Here is a 20,466-nt window from a genome sequence, read left to right on the forward strand (position 1 = left end):
AAGCTGTCCACCTGGGAAGCCCTTCCCTTCCCAGCCCCTCCCTTCCAGCCTCAGCAAGAGGAAGCAGGAAAACATCTGTCATCGAGGCCCAGGATGCTGCTTTTCCAGCGCTTTTGTCAGGATATCCCTTGCCTTTTCCCCAAGGCTTAGGGTCAAAAACCTGGAGGGCAAACGGTGAATGGGCAAATGGTGAACTAGCAAATGGTGAGCAGGAACTTGGCCTTGGAGAGGCTCCATTTCTATTGTCCCAACTTGGTTTTAGACCTGGTCAGCCCCCAGTGAGTCCCTGAGTGGGGAAATTACGACCCAGGGGAGAGTGTCCACCCTTGAGTGACCTCGCATTGCATACTGCTGCTCAGGTTACAGCCAGGCTTCTGGGAGGGAATGAGTTGTCACCAACACCTCTTGCCCCCTAGATGTACCTCCCTCTCAGGGATAAGTCTGTTTTGGGAGAAAAGGGCCAGGGAGGATTCCAGATGTCTACATTGATGGACAGTTTGATCCGTTCTCTTAGAGCCAGGTAAAGGCAGCTTCAGGAATGGAAACTCCCCAGTTCAGCCTCTCAGGTCTCCCTACCCCATCTCTGCCCTTGGCAATGAGAACAAAAGAGGGAAATTTCAAGGTGATTTCCAGGTTTCCAGAGCAAAACCAGTAACTGAGGATTAACTGTCAGGGTGTGCAGTGTCGGGCAGGGGTGCCCAGAGGCTGGGGGAGAAGGGTTGGCTCTCCAGAGTCCCTGCCCTCCTGTCACCATCTGAGGCTGACCTGCTTGCTGCTGCTGGGGTGTGAGGGTAAGCCAAAGGGGCATGTGACACGTCCAGGAAGAGAAACCAGAACTATCAGTCAAGTCACTGGGCATCCAGGTTACCTGGCTCCAGAAGGGTTTCTTCCACTTCTCATTTGGCAAGGGCTTTGAGGCAGTAAAGATGTCTCTGTGGTACCCAGTAGTGTGCAGCCTATGCCGTGTCCTCTAAATAATAGATGGCCTCTAGCGCCTGGCCTTCTGGGGAGCCGGAGAGCAGGGTAGCTGGGTCTCAGTCAGGCCTGGTATATGGGGTTGACTTGGGGTGTGACCCCAACCCTGGGGCATCTAAACAGAGAAGATTGTATGCAGCAACCTTGGGCCTTCACACTGAGAAGTGGGCATGAGTCAGGGTGGTAGGAGTGTCCTCCTCCGTGTCCGGCTCCCTCTTGTACCTGATGTAGAACTCATCCTATCCTAAGTATCAGGGGGCCCGGGGATGAGCATGGATTCTGTCAGAGGAGTGGACAGTAAGAAAGAAAATAGGGCGGGGGGACGGGACTGCTCCTAGAGGTACAGAAGGACCCACTTACTCCTCTAGGGGTTCAGATCAAGGACATGGAGATAAGCAAGAAGAGATTAGGGCCCAGGAAACTGATCTGGAGACAAGGCAGAGAAAGAAACAGGAGGATCCAGGGCTGTCTTTTCCCTACTCCTAACTCTAGGACGTTGGCTTCAGAGCTCAGCTCTAAATTGAAGTAAGCAAAACCGCAGCCCTGACCCACCGTCCTCTCCGTATAGTGTGCCTAGCAGGGTGAGGTAGACCCAGACAGAGTCCAGGTAATTGTTCCTCATCCAAGAGTGTCCAGGCTCCAGAAATTCTGGCCTCTGCACTGTGGACGAATCCTAGAATCACTGAGTCCTTGAGTGCAAGAGGTGGGTCCTAGGCCCCAGTCACATGACCTGAGGTGAAACCTGTAGTGGCTGGATTAAGCAGAGGTGAGTCTTCTGTCAGGCTAGGTGCTGGGCATGAGCCCTCAGGGTAGGGATGGAAGGAACACTCTGGAACCACGGATGCTGGAAACAACACTTTAATTTGTACAAATGAACATCATATTCAAGATGGGCAGAGAGAGCAGGGTGTGGGAAAGAGAGTAGCCAACAGAGAGGGCTCGGGAGAGAAAAGACAACTGGGCCCTCAAGGGAGGGAGCTCATGGGCAGGATGGTCAGGGACACAAGGACCCTGTGCTGGGTAGTGGCAGTAGTCTAGCTTCCCAGCAGGCCAGGCTGACTCTGGCTCCACTCTTCTCCTCCTACAGTTCTCTTCCAGAGCCTTGGGCCACTTGTCTCTTGTCTCTTTAAATGTCTTTCCAAGGGCTGAAGTACTGGCCCTGTGAAGAAGAGAAAGGAGCCTGTAATGGCCCAGGCCCAGTACCCCCTCTATCCACAGGCCTCTGTACTGATGACATCCATTCTCAGGCTATCCCAGAGGTCTCCTTCATACCAGGTACTGTAAGACCTTTAAGACTCAGAGTCTAGACACAGTAGGTCAAGAGGCAGTGCCTAGAAGGCTCAGCCAGGTCTCCCCTTGCCTAATGCTAAGGTCCACGGAGTATGGAGGAAGATGCTGTCTATGTAGACTCTGTCAAGCTTTAATTGCTTCCTCTTTGTGACAAACAATGCTTCCTACCAGAGGCCAGTGGGATCCATTTCCTGGGGATCAGTCTGAGTTCCAGTTTTCTTTTTCTCAGGGACTTGCGAAATTTGAGCACCAAGCCACAGCCTGTGGCCAGTGTGTCAGCCTCAAGTCAGGGGTTAGAGGGAATTGTAAGGGAGGAGTCAGGGAAAGACAGGCAAGTGAGGAGCAGAGTCCAGCTGTCTCCACTAAGGGCTTGGGAGCTCATGGCCAGCCCAGCAGGCACTGCTTGTTGGAGAATTAGGGGTGGAGGGAGTGTGCAGATGGGGCCGCTTTGTGCCAAGGAGTGGCGCTGGCTATGAGCCCTCATCCTCACATTCTCTCAAGCTGCTTGCATGATGGGGCAAGCTATTGTCCCAGGAGCCTCTAGATTGCCCATCTGTAAAATGGGTTTCTACCCATCCCTGCTTCATGAGTGTTCTTCAGGTTCCTATAGAAAAAGGTCTTCTGTAAACTTTAGCTATAAAATGTTACTACCTAGATGACCTGAAGCAATTCCAGGGATAGAGATTACTCCCACAGAAATGAGAGTGGATGCTGGGCACGTGGAGGAGGGACGGCGCACATGCTAGCACGCATGAGGCCCTGGGTTCAAGTACTCACCCTGTGCTCCTTCAAAAAAACCAGCCAACAAACAAAAAGAAAAACACAGAGCAGCCTGGGAAATGCTCTTAACACAGCAAGAAGCCATCTGAGGTCTATAGAACAAGTGGACAGGGGGTGGACAACAGCTGCTACCTCGAGTGCCCCTTCCTGGCTGTTCATGACAAACCAGCACTGCTCAGCTCTCCCGGGCTGTGTTTTTTTTCGCATTTATTAATAAGCAGGCCTCCCTGTGTTCCCTTCTGCATCCCTCCCTGGGTCCTGGATTAGGAATGAAGGTCCCGGGAGACATCCCCACCCTGCATCATGCTTGCCCATCCCACCCTCTCCCTTTGGAGTCCAGCAGCTGCAGTGGGGGTGGATCTGCCAAGTCCCGCTCACTGACCACTTCCCTTTCCTCCCAGGTCTAGGGGATTATGGGACACCACCTGGGGCTGACAGTGGGCCAGCAAGTCCTGCCAGCGGATGTAAGTCTGGGTAGCCAGGTCCTTGAGTTTGGTCCGGTGCATGGCCTGGGGGCTCTCCCGGATATGGGTGCTGATGTGGCGGTCCAACTGCATGCACAACAGCTGCAGCTCACCCTGAGGAGGAGGAGGAAGAGGAGGAGAGGCATGGCATAGCCAGGCTTAATCTAAAGGCCAGGGCAAGGAAGAGAGCTAAGTCAGAAAGGAGGGGATCTCTGAGTGTCTGCTGGGAAGCTGGAGTGGGAAGGGCAGTTTCTAGGAACTGGGCCATCATCCCTTGGGAATGGCTTTTGGGACATGGTGGGAGGAGGTGGCCCTGGCAACCCTCGCCACTTCTTTCTTGGCCTCTCAGTCTGCAGTTCCTGGGGGAAAGCTGGCTCTGTCCTGGGTAGCTGCTATTGACCATCCAAGCCTTTCTTGCTCCAGCATCTTGGGAGACTCACCCACTGATCGGGAGTAATGTCCTGGCTACTGACCACGACCCCAGCCAGTGTCAGGAGGCTGTGGCACAGATAGCAGACCTGGGGAGAGAGCGAGAGCACAAGGATGCTTTCCTGACTCCTTCTGAGCCTGTGGACAGCCCAATCTCCTAGCCTGCAGCAGCAGCAGCAGCAGCAGCAGCAGCAGCAGCAGCAGCAGCAGCAGCAGCAGCTTCTAGGAGGGCCTGCATGGGCAGAACTTGGCAGCACTGTCTCAGAGCTGTGACTGTCCCAGTAGCATGTACCCAAGACCCACATTTCTTCTAATTAATGATTGTCTCCAAATGGCTTTTGAAAAAGAAAGAATCCTTGCCACTCGGAAAGCCATACCCCCTATGCCTTATCCTGGGACTCCAGAAACAGCAGAAGCCCAGAGGGTCTGTACCCTCCCCACCTCTGCACAGCCTGTTGGCTAAGTCATCCATCCACACTTGTGTTCAAGGACTGAAGTGACACTATCCCTTATGCCACCTCTAGGTCCCCATCTTTTAAATGTGACTCACAGTGGATAAGCACCTGCACAAACCTAGACATGCACCTTTGACAGTCCTGATTACAGACAGGAGGATGGTGAGGGAGGGGAGGCCAGTAGGAGCAGTGTGCAGTGAATATCCGCATGCTGCCTCCACTCAGTCCGCTGCCCTCACTGTTGCCACTGGACACTTCAGAGATCAAAGGCCATGTGTGAGAGGCCATACCTGGAGTCCCTAACTCAGAAGCTAAAGCAAGGAGATCATATTACAAGTTCAAGGACAGCCAATGCTACTGCAAAGACCGCATCTCAAAAAATGAAAGAAACAAATATAGCAACAATGAACACAGACAACAGAAAGAGGAAGAAAATTAGGACAGTTGCCAATTCTACTGGATAAGAAAAGGATTAGCCCATGACGCCCTTGAAATCTCTATCAGAGATATTCACTTAGGGAACATCTGCCTGCTATACAGAGTAAATGAACTGTGTAGTTCCTGATAGACAGAGTTACTGACACCAGGCAGCCTGCTCTTGTTACTGTGGACCACAGTCTGCAGGTACACTGTGCTCCACAGAGGCCCTTTGGTCCTTCCCCTGTGTCCCTTTACATCTAAGACAAGGAGAATGGCTGCACACCTGGGGCCTGGGGCACATCTGCCATCCTGGGATGAGGAGACGGAAAAGCCAAGCCCTGGGATGACCAGGAAGCGCCAGGACCTTTCTGGATGACTTCCTTGCCCTTTGGATGACCAGACAGCGGCCAAGAAAGGACTGCAACAGTCTTTTTGCATGGACCAAGGGCCCTCCCCAAGACCTACTTGTGGAGGTGTGCAACTCGGAGCCATGGACTAACTTCTTGAGACCAAATATTCCCTGTGGAGAAATGCCACTGGGTGCCCAGCAGCAGTTCTTGCCTTGCTTCAGACCAGCAGAAGAGCCAAAGCCTCTTGGGGGCCTGACTCCGCAGATAGACCTACTAGGTGGCAGTGAGGAGTTCTATACGTGACAGGTCCAAAAGAAACAAAGCCAACAAGCGTGGGCCTCCAGGAGGGCCATCACGGGGGAGGCAATAGCCAAGTTTCTCAAACTGGGCTCCTGCCCACTGCTGCCACCTCCTCTGGGCTGCCCCTGGAGTCCTCAGTAGACCCCCTTTGTTCTATAGCCTCAGGCCTGTGCACCCCAACTGTCTAAGTCAACTTATAAAGCAGTTTCATTCAGAGCAAGGAGCTTTGGGAGGCATTGAATGATTTGCTTAACAAATACCAAATCTCAGCTTCCCAGTAGACCAGAGAGGGAAAGAGTCCTTCTGACTCTGGACAGATTGTGGTGGGGGCCTTAGAGAGGAAGTGACTAAGCCAGAGTGGGCCTCAAAAGGACAGGATTTGAGGCAAAAAAATGGCCCTAAGGGGGCAGAGGCAGGAGATTACAACAGCAGACAGATCCTGAGGGCTGATGCTAGAGGCAGGCAGGCATAGGGAGGGGGCAGGGCTGGTCAGCCAGGTAGCCTGTAGGGCTGGAATTGGGTGAGGGAGGGCATGGCTTGGGGGCGGGGCTGGCAGCAGAGAGGGTGAGGAGCCAAGGAGCACTGGGTTGTTGATGGCTGATTAGAGGTTCCTGGGCGGGGGAAGCTGGTGCTAGAAGGTAGCAGTATCTGCTGTGGGCTGAACACACCAGTAGGCGCAGTATTTTGGGACAAAGGATTCCAAGGTGTGTCTTTTATATTCCTATTGCTGTCCTCCATATAGCATGTCTGTCTGTCTGTTTGCACTAGAAACTAAACTCAGCTTACATATGTAAAGCACACACTCTTCCATGAGCTGCATCCTCAGCCCACATCCTCCTTTTCCCTCAGCTATGAATACGGGGGTGGGGGTGAGGGTTGGGGTGGGCTAAAGAGATGGCAGCTGCCAGCACCCCAGGTGGAAGGTTCACACCTCTAACTCCAGCTCCAGGAGATTCCGATGCCTTTAGCCTCCTTGAGCACATGTACTCTACTCATGTGGACATTCCCCACCCCAACACACACACACACACACACACACACACACACACACACACACACACACACAAACACACATGCACGCACTATAACCTATATAAGTAAACAAAGAAAAAGAGATCACGATGTTGGGAGCAAGGTGGTGGGCAGTACAGGGAAGGACAGAAAGAAAGGGGGGATGTAATTGTATTTTAATTTTTAAAATAAAAATATGTTAAATAAATAATAAAAATATTTTTTAGGTGGCTACTTCTGGCGACTAGGGATATAACTCATTTAGTACAGTGCTTGCCTAGCATGCAGGAGACCTCAGGGACAATTCCTACCACCCTAAACCTGGGCCTGGTGTCACACGCCTTAGAGGATCAGAAGTTCAAAGTCATCCTTAGCTACACAGTAAGTTCAGGGCTGGACTGGAGTAAAATCTGTATAACAGATTTCACTGAATTCCACAACTGAATTTGTGGAAGTTTTTTTTAGTGGGCCCTAACTACTTTAATTGAGCCTAACAGGGTTTGGAATAAGAAAGGAACATGGCCTTGGAAAGAAGTTAAGGCCCCTTAGTGACAACAAAGCATCAAGGTGAGAAGCAGGAGAGGATGCCAGAGAACCTCCCAGGGCAGAGGGGCTGGGGGCGGTGGGGCTGGGGGCAGGCCTAGTCTGCGGAGGACTGGGTACTATCCCAGCTCGAGAGACCTCAGATGACTACAGCAGCAGAGGGGGAGGATCTAGTGTCTCCTCACCTCTCAGACCTTTCTCTTCTAAATGCCTTTCTCCTGCATACCCCACCCTACCCAGACTGACCCACCCAGAGTTCAACTATGGAGGCCTTTGCATGATCTGGGTGGCGGGGCTTAGCTACCCGGAGCGGGCGGAGGCTTCGAGGGCAGGCTGTGGGCTCCCAGGCATGTCCTGGAGGAAAGGCTACCAGCTAAGTGCCCTGTGCATGGGGTTCACTAGGAAAAGCAAGCAGTGCACAGCTCCAGTTTCACAACAGTCCTCACTGCTGATTCCCATAACTTAATCTTCTAGGGAAACCACAGATTAACTACTCTGAGGTGTGTTTGTGTGTTTGGTCTTGTTGGGGGAGGAGGGATAGGGTGTTCACCAAATTCTCTAAGCTGTTTCTCCAAAGGAAAAGTCCAAACGCACACCAGCCTTGGGCTTGCTGTGTTTTCCCCTTACAAGAGCAGGCCCTTTAAAGACTCTGACTTGGAAGGCTCAGGAATCCAACTCAGGACAGGCAGATGCTTGGGTCCCCTGCTGGGAGGGAGGGGGGGTCTGGCCTTGGGGTGTTGCTCAGTACTAGAACCCTGGTCTGGCAAAGGTAAGATTCTCAGTTCCATCCTCAATCCTGCTAAAACAAGAGTAGAGTGGCTCATGCCTTTGAGCACATTTGAGAGGCCGAGCTAAGGACTACACAGTGAAAGCCTGTCTTAAGGAAACAAACTCCTGCTATGTGTATAATCCTAGCACTGGGTAGGTGAAGGAACAAGTTGAGTTCAGCTTCCAAAACATAACAAGGTTTAGGCAAACCTGGGCTACTTAAGATGCTGTCAACACAAACAAACAAACAAACAAACAAACAAACAACTAAAAGCTGGGCGTTCGCGACTCACATCTTTAATGCACAAGCACTGGGGAGGCAGAGGCAGGCAGATCTCTGAGTTCAAGGCCAGTCTGATCTACCGAGTGAGTTCCAGGACAGCCAGGGCTACACAAAGAAACCAAACAAACAAACAAACCCAGCTTTCAGTGTGGACACGGCCATGTCTAGCCTTTGTCTCCCCTTACTTCCTCAGGACATGCAGGTGAAGGTCTCATTTGTGGAGGCAGAGTGGCTGGTTCCTCTGTGTCAGTCAGGGAAGCCAATCGTTAGCAGGAGCTAGGGACTGCTCTGAGCCCAGAGCAGGCAGAACCTGAGACCCTTCCTCTAAATGCACTACCTGGAGACCCCCGAGGTGGTTAGGGATATAGAGTAGGAGCAGGATGTATGTGAAGTGAACAGCCAGAGTAGAGAGATACATTTTCCTGTCCCAGTTACCTGTTTTGTCCCAGCTGCCACTACAGAGACTTAGCAGGAAGCAGTGACCAGAGGTGTGGACATGGGCTTTGTCTCTCTACCTTTAGGGACACAACTGGTCTTCCTCAAATTCCATGGGAGGTCCTATCAGTTTGTGTTCGTGTGTGTGTACCCAGGGTGGGGGGGTATAACTACTCCCCTCCATGACAGTGGGGCTGTGATGCCCAGGCCTCAAACCTCACCTGGAGCAGCAGGGCCCCAGTCAGCTTAGGAGCCCGGCCCCTGCTGCAAGAACATGGATCCAGGCTGGGAAACCACAATGGGAAAGAGATCGGGAAATCTTAGCCAAGGACTCAGAGGTCAGAGGCAGAGGAGGAAGAACAGGGCGTGCCTGGGCTCAGTACTGACAAGCTAAGGCAGTATGTCCCTGGGTCACACTGCCAGCAAGGCCTTTGCTTCCACTTCCTGGGTCTCTCCCCAGAGTCTGGTGGCAGGGCTCTTCCCAGAAGCTCTCTGTGGCATGTCTCATTCTGGCCCTCCTCCAAAACAAGGACCCAGGGATGAAAGGATCCCAGGGCACGACACCCAGCAGGCAGCAGGCAGGGAGCACCTCTCGTCATCCTCCAGTTAGTTCCTATCTCAGCAACTGCTCCTTAAGTCTCAAGGGCCAAGTGGAACTCATTTGCAAGATTTTGTCAAATGAGACAAAGGGAACATGGGTGGACATTTCCCAGGAGCTTCAACCTTTAGGAAATCCCCTGCTAGCTGATGCCAAGGAGGGGAGGCTGGGTTACTGACACCGAAGGGAAGAAGGGAAAAGGGAGTTCCCAGGAAGCCACTCTCGCTAACTCTAAAACAGCAGCATAGTCTCTCCCACCTCAGGTCATGCCAGAGGATGTAGTCTTACCCCGGAGTCTTTAAATGGAACCCTTTCCTCAGAGCCTGCTGGGCAGAAAGGGACAGCAGTCTCATGGGCAAGAAGACTCTAGAAGCAGGTCAAGCCGGGCTCTAGGCAGCTGCTAGGTGGGGAGGAACTGGGGAGAGCTGAGGCTAGCCCAGGAATACCGAGGAGGAAGGATGAGAGGAGGTAACTCTCTAAGCCATGATGCTGCGGCCCAGGCTGCACCTGCTCAGCAGCTCCAGGATGCCAGGACTATCTCCTGTTTCTGCCTCTGACATCACGGGCCCCGGCTGGTGGCTACCCTGGGGAACATGCATTCATCTCCAAGGTTAGAGGCCCAGCCCAGCCTGACAACCGATCCCAGAAGAATCCAGCACTAAGTGCCACTCCTGCCTCGATGTGGGTCCTCCCGGGTACGGCTGAGCACACTGGCTGAAGATGAGCTCTAGAAGCTGCGCTGACCCTTAGGCCACCTGTGGCGAGAGGTAGACTATGATTCATTTGCCCTTTAAAATTAAATTTAAAATCCAGTATCACAGCATCCTGACATACAGACCCCTCTGTATGTACAGAGAAGGCCTGGTAACCCTATGTCTCTATGGCATATGTGTAAGCTCAACTTTGGCTAGATACCCAACATGTCCAGTGAGGGAAAAGTCTAGCAAGAAACAGATGTCTGGGTTCTTCCTCTTCATCAGGAAACACTGTGTGTATTTCTGTGTAGATGGGGTCCATAGGCCTGTGCTCCAAGGGCATGGCTCAGGTGTTCCTCCTGGGGTTTGGCAAACAACAACAACATCATTGATCCTGAGTAATCCTCAAGTAAGGCTACTCACAGGCCCAAGCCAAGAGTTTCAGCTCAAGGAGAGAAGCGGGCTCTAACTATCTCAGGAGTCCTCAAAAGGACATGTGTGTTTCTGAGTATGCCTTATCTGGATACTGGCACTTTGCACCTGCTATCTTATCTGTAAGACATTATTTCTTCTCTGTTCTATGTGCAAACCTTACAAACTGCTCTCCTCCTCCATGCGGCTGCAGGTCCATGGCAGGCACTAGATCAGCAACCAAGCAGACGACGTCTGTTCTGAAAGAAAAGCTGGCTTCCAGAGTGCCTCTGCCCAGGACAGGGCATTGGCCACTAGCCCTAGCAAGTAGGAAGTGATGAGGACACATGATTAACTGCTAGGAAATGAGACGTGTGACATAATACCCTCCATAGCCCAGAGTCCCTGAAGATGCAGGGTCAAGAGGCCAGCAGCAGACGTCACAGCATAGCCTGCCAGATTCACCACTGGGTAGGGCTAGGCCACCCTATTCTCGAAGCGAAAGTGATGGGCCATACGGTTGGGTGGAGCCCTGAAAATGGAACAGGGATGAGGCCACTCTAGGGTGAGAGGGGACAGACTGGCAGCATCTAGACAGGAACAGGATGTCCGGCTCAGCTGATGGGAACAACCGCTAAATGAAAAGTTGCTCTTAGGACCAGCTGGGTCCGGAGCAGGAGGTATCTTCCCAGGGTGCTGGAAGATGTGAGAGGCCCAGGATGTCCCCATATGTTATTTCCCACCCCCAACATCTCCTCACAGTGTGAACCTGCGCTTGTTCTAACTTCCCAGAAAATGAGGTTTGAGCCTTCTCACAGTAGGATCCTCTTGTAAGTCCACCTCAACTTTGAGAGTGGACCCTAAGGGGTTTCTGTTTCTGCTCTGAGGACTGGGTGGGAGCTGGGAAGCTTCAGCACAGGAGGCAGGGGTGGGACATAATCTCCAGGAAGGCTGAGGGCATGTGCTGAAGTGCTGCTATCCTGACAGTTGAACCAGGGCCTGTCTCCCTAGGGAGGAACCTCAGGGCTATGAGCAAAGCCTCGGGAGAGTGGTCCCACCCTGCCCACCCTTCCTCTCTGGGTTCCTGGGGTGGGGGTAGGGCAAGTAAGATGACAGGCAGCTGCTTCTCCAGCTGGGACCAGAGACCCTGATCCCACGGGAGTCTAGACAGAAAGTCTAGCTCTGCCCAGGCCCTCTCTAGCTACAGGAGTCTACGTATGTGATTGTGTGAGAGTCCAGGCTTACACATATGCATGCTTATCAGCGTGTGGGCCTGAGGGCATGGGTGAGCATGTGGAGCCCTTCGAGGAATAACTAGGAATGGCCATCTGTAAAGAGAGCTGGTGTCCCTCAAAGCCCATGACAGAAGAACAGGGTGTACTGCACAGCCCAAAGTTTCTAGGTACCTAGGACATACCCCTTCCTTTGTAAGAGTGGCCTCGCTTCCTGTCCCTACATTTAGGCCAAACTGTTCCATGGTGGTGTCTACAGAGTTGACTCCAGCAGAATACATGTGACCTGGACTAGCCAATCATGGTCCATGCCAAGCCAGTGAGACTTGACTCTGGGACAGATGCTCTTTCTTTACTCCTGGCCAGGGTGACCGAGAAAAGGAGGTCAACCCAGGGTTTCCCACAAAGGCAGCAGGGAGCCTCTCTGGGAATGCACCATAGGGTAGACCAAGCATGGAGAAAGTGAAGCGGATTTTGTGACACTGTGCATGTAACCTTGGGTTTACTTAAGCCTGGGTCATCTAAAGAGGTCCAGCAAGGACAAAGAGAAGGGACTGAAGGGGTGAAAGACAGACAGCAGGCAGCAGGCAGTAGCCAAAATGCAGCACTTAGCATGTGCTCCTATGACCCACTCTGGACTGATTCAGGCCTGGTGAAGAGAAGCAGCAGCAGCCAGGCTGGGTGCGGAGCTGGTGGGAAGGGTCCCTGGCATGCCTTACTTCTGCTTAGGCTGGGCATTTCAATGGAGGCCTGGGGCTAAGGTTGACTTGGGACCCAGCCTCGCAGGGAGTACACAAGTCACAGGGTATGTGAACTGTTAGGACCCCCAGGGTTCAACAGACGGGAAGTAGAAGATGGGAAGATGCGACAACAAGGCCATCAGCATGCAGGGTGCTGAGGTTTCATCTCAGGGCTGTAGGTGATGGGGCAGAGGCTCCAGGTAGCCAGGTAGCTTGAGTATAACAGGTCTGAAGGCAATCTACAGAGCGCCCAAAGAAATGGAGACCCTCAGGTAAGAACAGCAGGACAAGCTGAGGAGTTACTTGCTGGAAAGGAACCCTAAGGGTCCTCAGAGCCCTGTGCTGACTGGGGTGAAGGAGAGAGCAGGCCAGCCCTCCAGCTGACTGGGCTTGAATAAAAGCTCCTTGGACCCCACCCTGCCTCCTGGGCTTCACTCTGTCCCTGCAAGCCTGGCTCTTGTTCTTACAAAGAACCCTGATTTCTGGGAACCAAGCAAATCTGGTCTGGGCCCGGGCCCTGCTGGTCTACAGGTTCCTAGACTTGCATGTAGTTTAAGTCTCCTACAGGGTCAGCTTCTTGGAGGCGCAGGTTTCTGACAAAATACAGCTGATGCTCCTCATTTTGGAGGAAGGAAGATGGAACAGAAGAACCACAAGGCAGCCAGGGAAGAACCAAGGAGTCTTCATGTCTATTTTCTGTTCCTCAAATCCAGTTTCCTCCCAGCTCTCCTAACTCTGGCCTGACCCAAGTTTACAGCACTGTATGTGTGGGCCAACTACTGAATTTTCAGGTGACTAAGTGAGGAGAGGCTCCAGGATCCACTTGTCTTTGAAGATGACACAGGTTCAAGTCAAGCCCCAGAGAATACAGGTCCCCTTGTTGGGATTAGAAGTATCAGCAAGAGGCCAGAGGCGAGCATAGAGATGCCAGAGGGCAGCAAACCCTATCTTGTCCCTGCAGTGAGAGTGGGCCTCTCCCCACCACAACCTCCCATTAAAGCAGTTCTTGGCAAGGTCAGCCAGCACAGGCACAGGGACAGACTGCTGCAGTCTACAGTTGCAGCAGAAAAAGCAGCAAAACTTGTTCACCAAGTCTCTCAACACACCTGGCACACCACAAGGGTTTACAGGAGATACACAGAGCACTTGCACACAAACACATGGCAAGCCCACACCCTCCACACAGGCTGGCAGACACACACCTCTATAGAGTTGCAGCTGGCTGGAGCCTATCCCCAGCATCACCCACATTCAGGAGCACACCCTACCCCCATAAAATCATTTCTTTGCAAACACTGCTCCTCCATAAACAAGTTTTCCCCAGGCTTCTGCAGCACACAGCAGCCTGGGAGTGAACCTTACACAAGTGAGCGCACCTGCAGGAGCTGACCAATGTCAGTAAGTCCTCAGTGAGTCCTCAGTGAGCTTCAAGCTGCCATCCTTGGAAGGCATCCACTGACACACTGAGAGGAGGCACATGTGGGGTGGGGGGTGGGGATGAGGTGGGGGTAGGTGAGGCAGGCTCCCAGGGCCAAGTTATCCCAGGCCTCCTTATCCTTAGTTTTCATTCCACAATGGAAGACAGTTTTAACTAACTAGAGAAATACTCCCATCCTATCATCAAGATTCTGGTTCCCTATACCTTCCATATCTCTAACAGGGGGAAAAGTTCCCGTTAATACAGCATCCTGGCTGTGAGGTAGTTCAGTAGCAAGCATATGCTTAGCATGTGACCAGGCATCATGACACTCAGCAGTGTCAGAGAAAAAGTACAAGTATGTATGTCTACATGTATATATGTATGTATCTATACACTTCTGCATATAAATGTAAATGTGTACACACATAGCAGCAGACATTGGAGAAAAGCAAAAATGAGCTGGAGACTGTGGTGAAACATAAGGGCAGATCTAACAAGACCAAAACGTCAGCCATCTCTGTAAAAGCGAATGGGTCCCAACTCAGCTCTGAGACTGAACACGATAGAACTAGGCCACATCTGGCCACATGCAGATGACACTTACCATGGTTCAAAGCAAATACCCCAGTAAAGTCTGGTGCTGCATTGGAAGGCTGAGCTGGTCGACTGGAGGAGAAAACTGAGTCAAGTTATGCAATGTTTGTCTGCCTGCAGCCAGAAGGCCAGTCTCACAGAGGCCTGGGAAGGAGCTGTCTCTGGCAGAATCATGTCCTTGGGCCAAAAGGAAGCACTGGGAAGCCAGCCCTCCTGTTGTTACACTCTCCTCTTTGTAAACACGTCATCTTCCACCTGCTGCTGACAGGAGGCCTGCCTCTTGTTAGTTGCCAGGCCCCAAGCATCTTCTCACCTAGATGTTTACCCTCACCCTGGGTAAACCCAGCTCAAATCAGGTGAGCCTAGGGCATAGATAGCCATCGAGGAGATCAGCACTCTATATAAATATTTTGAGCTGGTGTCTTGTTATGCTGTCTGAGCTGGAACTGAACTCATGGGAATAAGAGTGAACCTTCCACCCCCACCCCCCATCCCCCAGTTGCTTGAGTAGCCTGGACTACAGGTTCTAGGCACAGTTTAAAAAGTTGAGCCCTCTAATCATCTAAAGTTCCATCTCAATTTTTTGGCACTGCAGAGGCTTGAACATGTGACTTTATTTATGTAAGCCAGGTAAGCATGCTACTACTGAGTTAGGCTCTGGCCTGCCACAGAAAGCCTTATTTTCCAAGCGTAATTTTGTATGTGCTAGTAGCACGTAAGTGACTTTGACCCTGCTAGGACAAACAGCCTGCTTGGGAACCCAGCCTGCCCCTGCCTCTAGTGCAGCTCTCACTCCTCCTCCCTGCCCCCACAGATTGGAAGCCAGCAAGCAAGCAGTTGCTTCTTTTGTTCAAGTACTTGGTGGTTTGCTTTCCCAGGCAGGAACCTTACTAACTTATAATTACCAACAATGCCCTGTGATTGGCTCTCTCATTACCCAAGGTAATACTTCTCCAGTCCAGGGTTCCATAAATGCTTGTGGTCTTAATGATACAAGGATATTAAGAGACCGGGGGTGGGGGTGGGGGCTGCTGTAAAGGCAGAGAGAGGGCAGGAGAGCAGAACAGAGCAGAGTGGGAGAGGTGGAACACATTCATTTGTTCAGTTTTTCATTTAGTGCAAAAAGCATGAGTGCTGAGACATACAGCTGTGCCCACAATCCAGACGGACAGCCAGATGTGCAAAGGGACAACAGTGGGACAGAGGGACAACAGTGGAGCCAGAGGGACAAAAGGAGGAGGGTTAGCCAGCCTGAGGCAGGGAGGAGGTGGGGAGAGCAGAGAAGAGCCTGCAGACCTGTCTATTTGCAGGACTGGGGTAGGGCTGTGACCCCTGCAGCTCAGGGCAGGAAATCTCCCAGACAGGAGTGAGTTTAGCACGGGATAGGCAGAAGCTCAGTATGGCTGCCCCAGAGGCTGAGAAGAAGCCATCTCCTTCGTGTATGATCACCTCCAGTTGACCTGAACTCTGGCCTCAGTTTCCCCACTGCACTCAAGAAGAAAAACAGCAAAGACTGAGCTCTGGGGATGAAAGGCTGCTCCATCCCAGACCACCACTCCCTGTAAACTCGGGCGGATGACGCCGCTGCTGCTCGTTTTGGCTGCTGAGTAGCCCCACTGCATCTTTGAAGATGAAACACGCTCTGCCCTAATGAGGAGTCAGTCGGCTGCGGTGGGTGGGACCTGGTCACCTGCCTGGCTCCTCCCAGCACCACAGCACTCAGTCCAGGCACAGGCCTGGAGCCACGTCTCATTTCTCTCTATCCTAGCAATCCACTAGACCCCATGGGCACCATGCACACATCAGCTGTCCCTGCTGCCCTTCCCTGCGTGCCTCTGCCCTTGGGTGCTTCACTAAGGTAAAGATGAAGGGGAGCCCAGAGGCTCTACCGTGGTCTTGGCTGCAGCAGGGGCTCTGGAGCTGCCCATGCCCTGACTATTGTCCCCACCTGCCCACTATGCTCTTTGCTTTGGGGCACTGAGCACTCAGATGGGCTGCTCTCCTCTTCCCCAGCTTTAAGACAAAACTCATGACCTCTAATGGCAACCAAGGAGGGAGAGGTGTTATGCATAAAGCCTTCACAAAGGATCCCACAGCCTACTTATTCTCCCATCCAGTGACTACTACATACACACCTTCTGTGATTGCTCCAGCAGGCCAGAAATGTGTTGAGCCCTGTGGAAGCCTGGGGCCTGGGGGGGGGGCGGGGAGCCACACCCCTGTGGTGAGGCTGTAGCCTGACCCCCAAGGCTCCTTCCTGGAAGCCAGACAGTATCTGCTCAGGCAGCCCAGACGGCAGCCTCGTCTTCCTTTTTCCTCTACTCCTCTTCTCTAGTATCCAGCTCTGGTCGACTACCTACCCAGAGGCTGACCCAGACTCTTTTCTAGAGCCCTCTAAGCTCACTGGAAAACATCTGGCAAAAGAAGAGGGACATTCAGGTGGCACCCACCTTTGGGGAGACTGTCGCCTCATAAAAGCACTGATAGGAATCCTATGGTAAAGATAGCGCACCCTGCACATTCTGGAAGGGGAGCATGCACCTGGGGATTATCCCATCTTCTTAATGACTCATTTGTGTTCATTAGGTAATTAACTCACTTATCTGATTCTCAGGGTGATGCCCAAAGGCTGGACTCCTGGACTGTTAGCACTCAACCTCAAAAGCGACATTTCTGAATCCCCACCTTCCTGAATTTAAAGATTCCTCTCTCCATTCTTCATCCTGAGTCTCTAGGGATAGAAGAGCCCATGGAGATCCACTTGGAAGCCCTCATGCCCGGCTTGCTCCCTGCTCTGAAACTAACCCCAAGAATGCACATTCTACTATTACTGATGCTCAACCTCCCGAGCCAGGGAACCTCAGTGCTCTTGACCTGCACCCAAATTTGGCTTTCAGGAGAGCTGTCAATGCTTGGAAGACCCAGGGGAAGGTCAACATTAGTGGAAATAAGCAGAGAGGCTGAGCAAAGCTCTGTTGTATGCCTGTGCCCACAACCTCACCTGCGCCTGCATGCACGGGTGGGCACAGGTGCTAATTCAAGGGTTTGGAGAACTTCTGCATGCCTCCTCCTTACACAGTCGGCAGCCTGCTGGCCTCTGTCCTCCAGTGGCTTGTGGTTCTGGAAGGGCTAGCAGCCACAAGGCCTGCAGGCTGTGCAATGGGAATAACCCCACCCTCCCCACTAAATGGGGTAGCAGGGTGTTAGTGAAGGCAGGCAGGGCCTGAGGTGCTCACCTTGTGGTCTAGCTCGGCACTGGCCTTTGACTGTTGCCCTGGACTGGATGGCAATGTTTCAGAGCCCAGACACTGCCTGAGGGATGATGGCCTCATGAGGCTGAGGAGCTGGCTGAGCAAGGCTAGCTGGGGAGGAAAAAGGAGACAGTGACTGAGTGCGCCCAAGTCCTCTCCAGGACACCCTCAACTCATGGCTGAGGCTCAGAACCCCAGCTTCTGGTCAGAATCCATCTCACTAGTGAGCTGTGTGACCTCTTAGACCTTGGGTTTTTGGGTTTTTTTTTGTTTTTTTTTTTTCCAGAGCTGGGGACCGAACCCAGGGCCTTGTGCTTGCTAGGCAAGCGCTCTACCACTGAGCTAAATCCCCAAACAGTCCCTAAAACAGTCTACATCCCTTCTTCCTAGGAGGAGGGACATGTATATGGGCATGGGCATGTGCATGTGTGCGCGTGCGCGCGCACACACACACACACACACACACACACACACACACACACACACGCACACACACGCAGTGATCCCTGTGATGAATTAGGAAGCTCCTCTAACATTTACAGGTTTATCGTAATTCCTTGGAAAACCAAGACTAAGAAAGAGATTCCCTCTGCCACTGAGCAGGACCTCAACCAATAGTACACTTTCCCCTGCATCCCTCTCCTGTCCCTTGGCTTGTGGCTGTGACATGTTCGATTTGCAGGAAGGGGACCATGTGTCCTCCTCAGCTACGCCTGCCTATCCATCCTGTAAGCCATGACCACAACTTCTCTGCCTGCTGTGCCTAAGTCCTCTTTATCCGTACCACACTCTTTCCTGTCCTGCAAATTCCTAATATTGAGTCTTTTAAGTCATAAGGAACTCACAACAGGAGAATCCCCTACAATATAACAGTGTCCACCAATACCAATAGCACTGTGTGTTTGAAACAAGGTCTCCTCTGTGTTCCAAGGTGGCCTAACCCTTGTGCGCCGCACAGGCCCGCCCCCTGAGTGCTGGAGTTAGGAAGCTCGCACCACCAGGCCTACCGTCCCTTTTTATTGTTGTTGTTGTTGTTGTTATTATTATTATATTTTTAGGTAGGGACCTGCCTGCCATGGTTTCTGGCTGGTCTGGTACTTCCTATGTGCATTAGGCTGGCCTCAAACTTCCAGTCATCTTCCCACTTCTGCCTCCTGAGTACCAGGATATGTGCCTGGCCCAGCTCTCTCTTTCTTCTCCTAAAACACTGTGTTATTTTCTTGTCTAACAAAATAACCAACAATTCACTCTTATCCAATATCTATATTCTCAGTCTCAGAAACATCCCCTCAGCTGGTCTGTTTAGATGGAGACTCCACATAAGGTCTGCAGGGGGTATGGTCATGTGCTAATCTGCTAGGCACCCCACCTCCTGCTTCGATTTGAAGACACAGTCCAGCCCCGTCTAGTGAACCTGCAGCTAGTCCCTCCCTCTAGTTACCCCAAACTTGGGTTTGGGTAGTCTAGACAGGGCCCCAGCAAGGACTGCCCAGATGCTGGGCCATGGCTGGGTAGGCCCTAGTCCTCGCCATTCTAAGGCATCCATGTGCCACCCCGGGATGGAAGGATGCAGATGGAGACGCAGCGAGAGGGTAGCAAGAGGACAGGCTGCTTAGATCTAGCAGGTGCAGTGTGGCTACAGGCAACAGGACTGAGCCCCCAGCAGCGGGTGGCACCGCACCTGGCTTCCTCCTGTGACTCCCCCACCAGCACCTGCTCTGCACTTCAGTGCCCCCAACCTTGGAAGCCCTGGAGAGCAGCTGGGCAGGCAGGGAGGAGCAGGTGAGGGACTAGGAGTCAGGCTGGCTTTGGCTCCTGGAAGGAGGCCAGGCCTTCTCTGCAAAGCGGAAAGGCGGCAGCAAAAAAGAGGGGAAGGTCTAGGCAGAAGCCGCTTCTATCTGAAGCAGCCATACTCCGAGCAGCACTGCCTTGCGCCCGCCTTCTAAGTCTGGGGATAATTTTCAAAACAGCCCTGGCCTCTAGCACACTGGAGGCTCACAGCTGTGCAAGCACAGGGCTGCCCCGCCCTGCTTCCAAATCCACACCCCCAGAGTGACTGAAGGCCGGTTCACCAGAGCCAGGACCCTCCCTGCTCAGGCGGTGGGGGCAGGGCTGGCAGGGGGAGGCACAGGCGGAGCACTTGCTCACGACTGTGTTTTCCCTTTCCCTCCAGGAAGCAGCTTGGTGGTGCTTTGGTGCACTCCTGCAATCTGGTCTCAGATTCGCTTTTGTTTCTCCAGTCGCCCCACCCCCACATACCACCCTCTCTCTGGATTAGGGCTTTTCTGGTCCCTAAAGGTCCTGTAGAGGGAGGGTCAGAAGCAGATCAACATTGTCCCCACCCCCACCTCCACTGCAGAGTGCCAACTCAGCAAACGCTCGGCCCATTAGGGCAGACACCTCAGGGCAAGAAGTGAAGATCACCCAGAAGGACAGGCCTCCACTGGCCTTGCCAGTCTCCTGGCAGGAAGAGGCAGAAGAGATCTTGGCAAAGCAGTCGTCTACAACAGCATGTGGCTCAGGCTCTCAATCCCTGGCAATGGCTCCAATGTGCGCAGGAGAGGCAACTGTGAGGCACTAGGAGGTCCAAAGTGACCTGCTGTTGCTCTCTGGAGCCGGGCCCTTCTCTGGCTTCTGAATGGAAACAGTGCAGAACTGCCCCCTCCTTGTTCCTACTCCACTGGCACATCTAACCCACAGCTTATACCACCTGTGCTTACACCTCTGCATCCCCTTCCCTGCAGTTTTTTTCTCTATAACACCATGTACTCAAAGAATTCACCCGCTTAATGTCTTATCGGCCCCGCCCTGGCTATGAGGTCAGGACTGTCATCATGGCCTTCTGCAGTGTCCACATGGCCACCACCATGCCTGGCACACGGCGGGTGCTTATTAAGTATTCATTAGACAAGTGAATGGCTAAATAGCAGGTTAGGGCATTAGTTAACCGTTTCCTAGGAGATCCAAACTTTTGTACCCCATTCAAAGCCCTGGCTTTCCAAATTTCAAGACACGATTTAGG

The 20,466-nt window shown here is 52.5% G+C and overlaps 1 protein-coding gene across 13 annotated transcripts in view; it reads right to left on the minus strand.

Annotated features, from left to right (window-relative positions):
- Positions 1–1,817: 1,817 nt before the first annotated feature.
- The window catches only part of Fam178b (family with sequence similarity 178, member B), a 107,838-nt gene continuing 89,189 nt past the window's right edge, over positions 1,818–20,466 (minus strand). For 11 of the 13 annotated variants that reach the window (XM_063267590.1, XM_063267588.1, XM_063267586.1 and 8 more), the window contains 4 exons: positions 17,430–17,555; positions 3,950–4,027; positions 3,471–3,623; positions 1,818–2,134 (listed from right to left, as the gene is read on the minus strand). In XM_063267590.1, the coding sequence (XP_063123660.1) occupies positions 2,102–2,134; positions 3,471–3,623; positions 3,950–4,027; positions 17,430–17,555 (390 nt within the window). In that variant the 3' untranslated portion in view covers positions 1,818–2,101. Of the gene's footprint in view, positions 2,135–3,470; positions 3,624–3,949; positions 4,028–16,792; positions 16,925–17,429; positions 17,556–20,466 lie in introns of those variants that run through there. The other 2 variants (XM_063267591.1, XM_063267592.1) reach the window with 2 other exon arrangements.

The sequence above is a fragment of the Rattus norvegicus genome, chromosome 9 (genome assembly GCF_036323735.1).
Source record: "Rattus norvegicus strain BN/NHsdMcwi chromosome 9, GRCr8, whole genome shotgun sequence".
Lineage (NCBI taxonomy): Eukaryota > Metazoa > Chordata > Mammalia > Rodentia > Muridae > Rattus > Rattus norvegicus.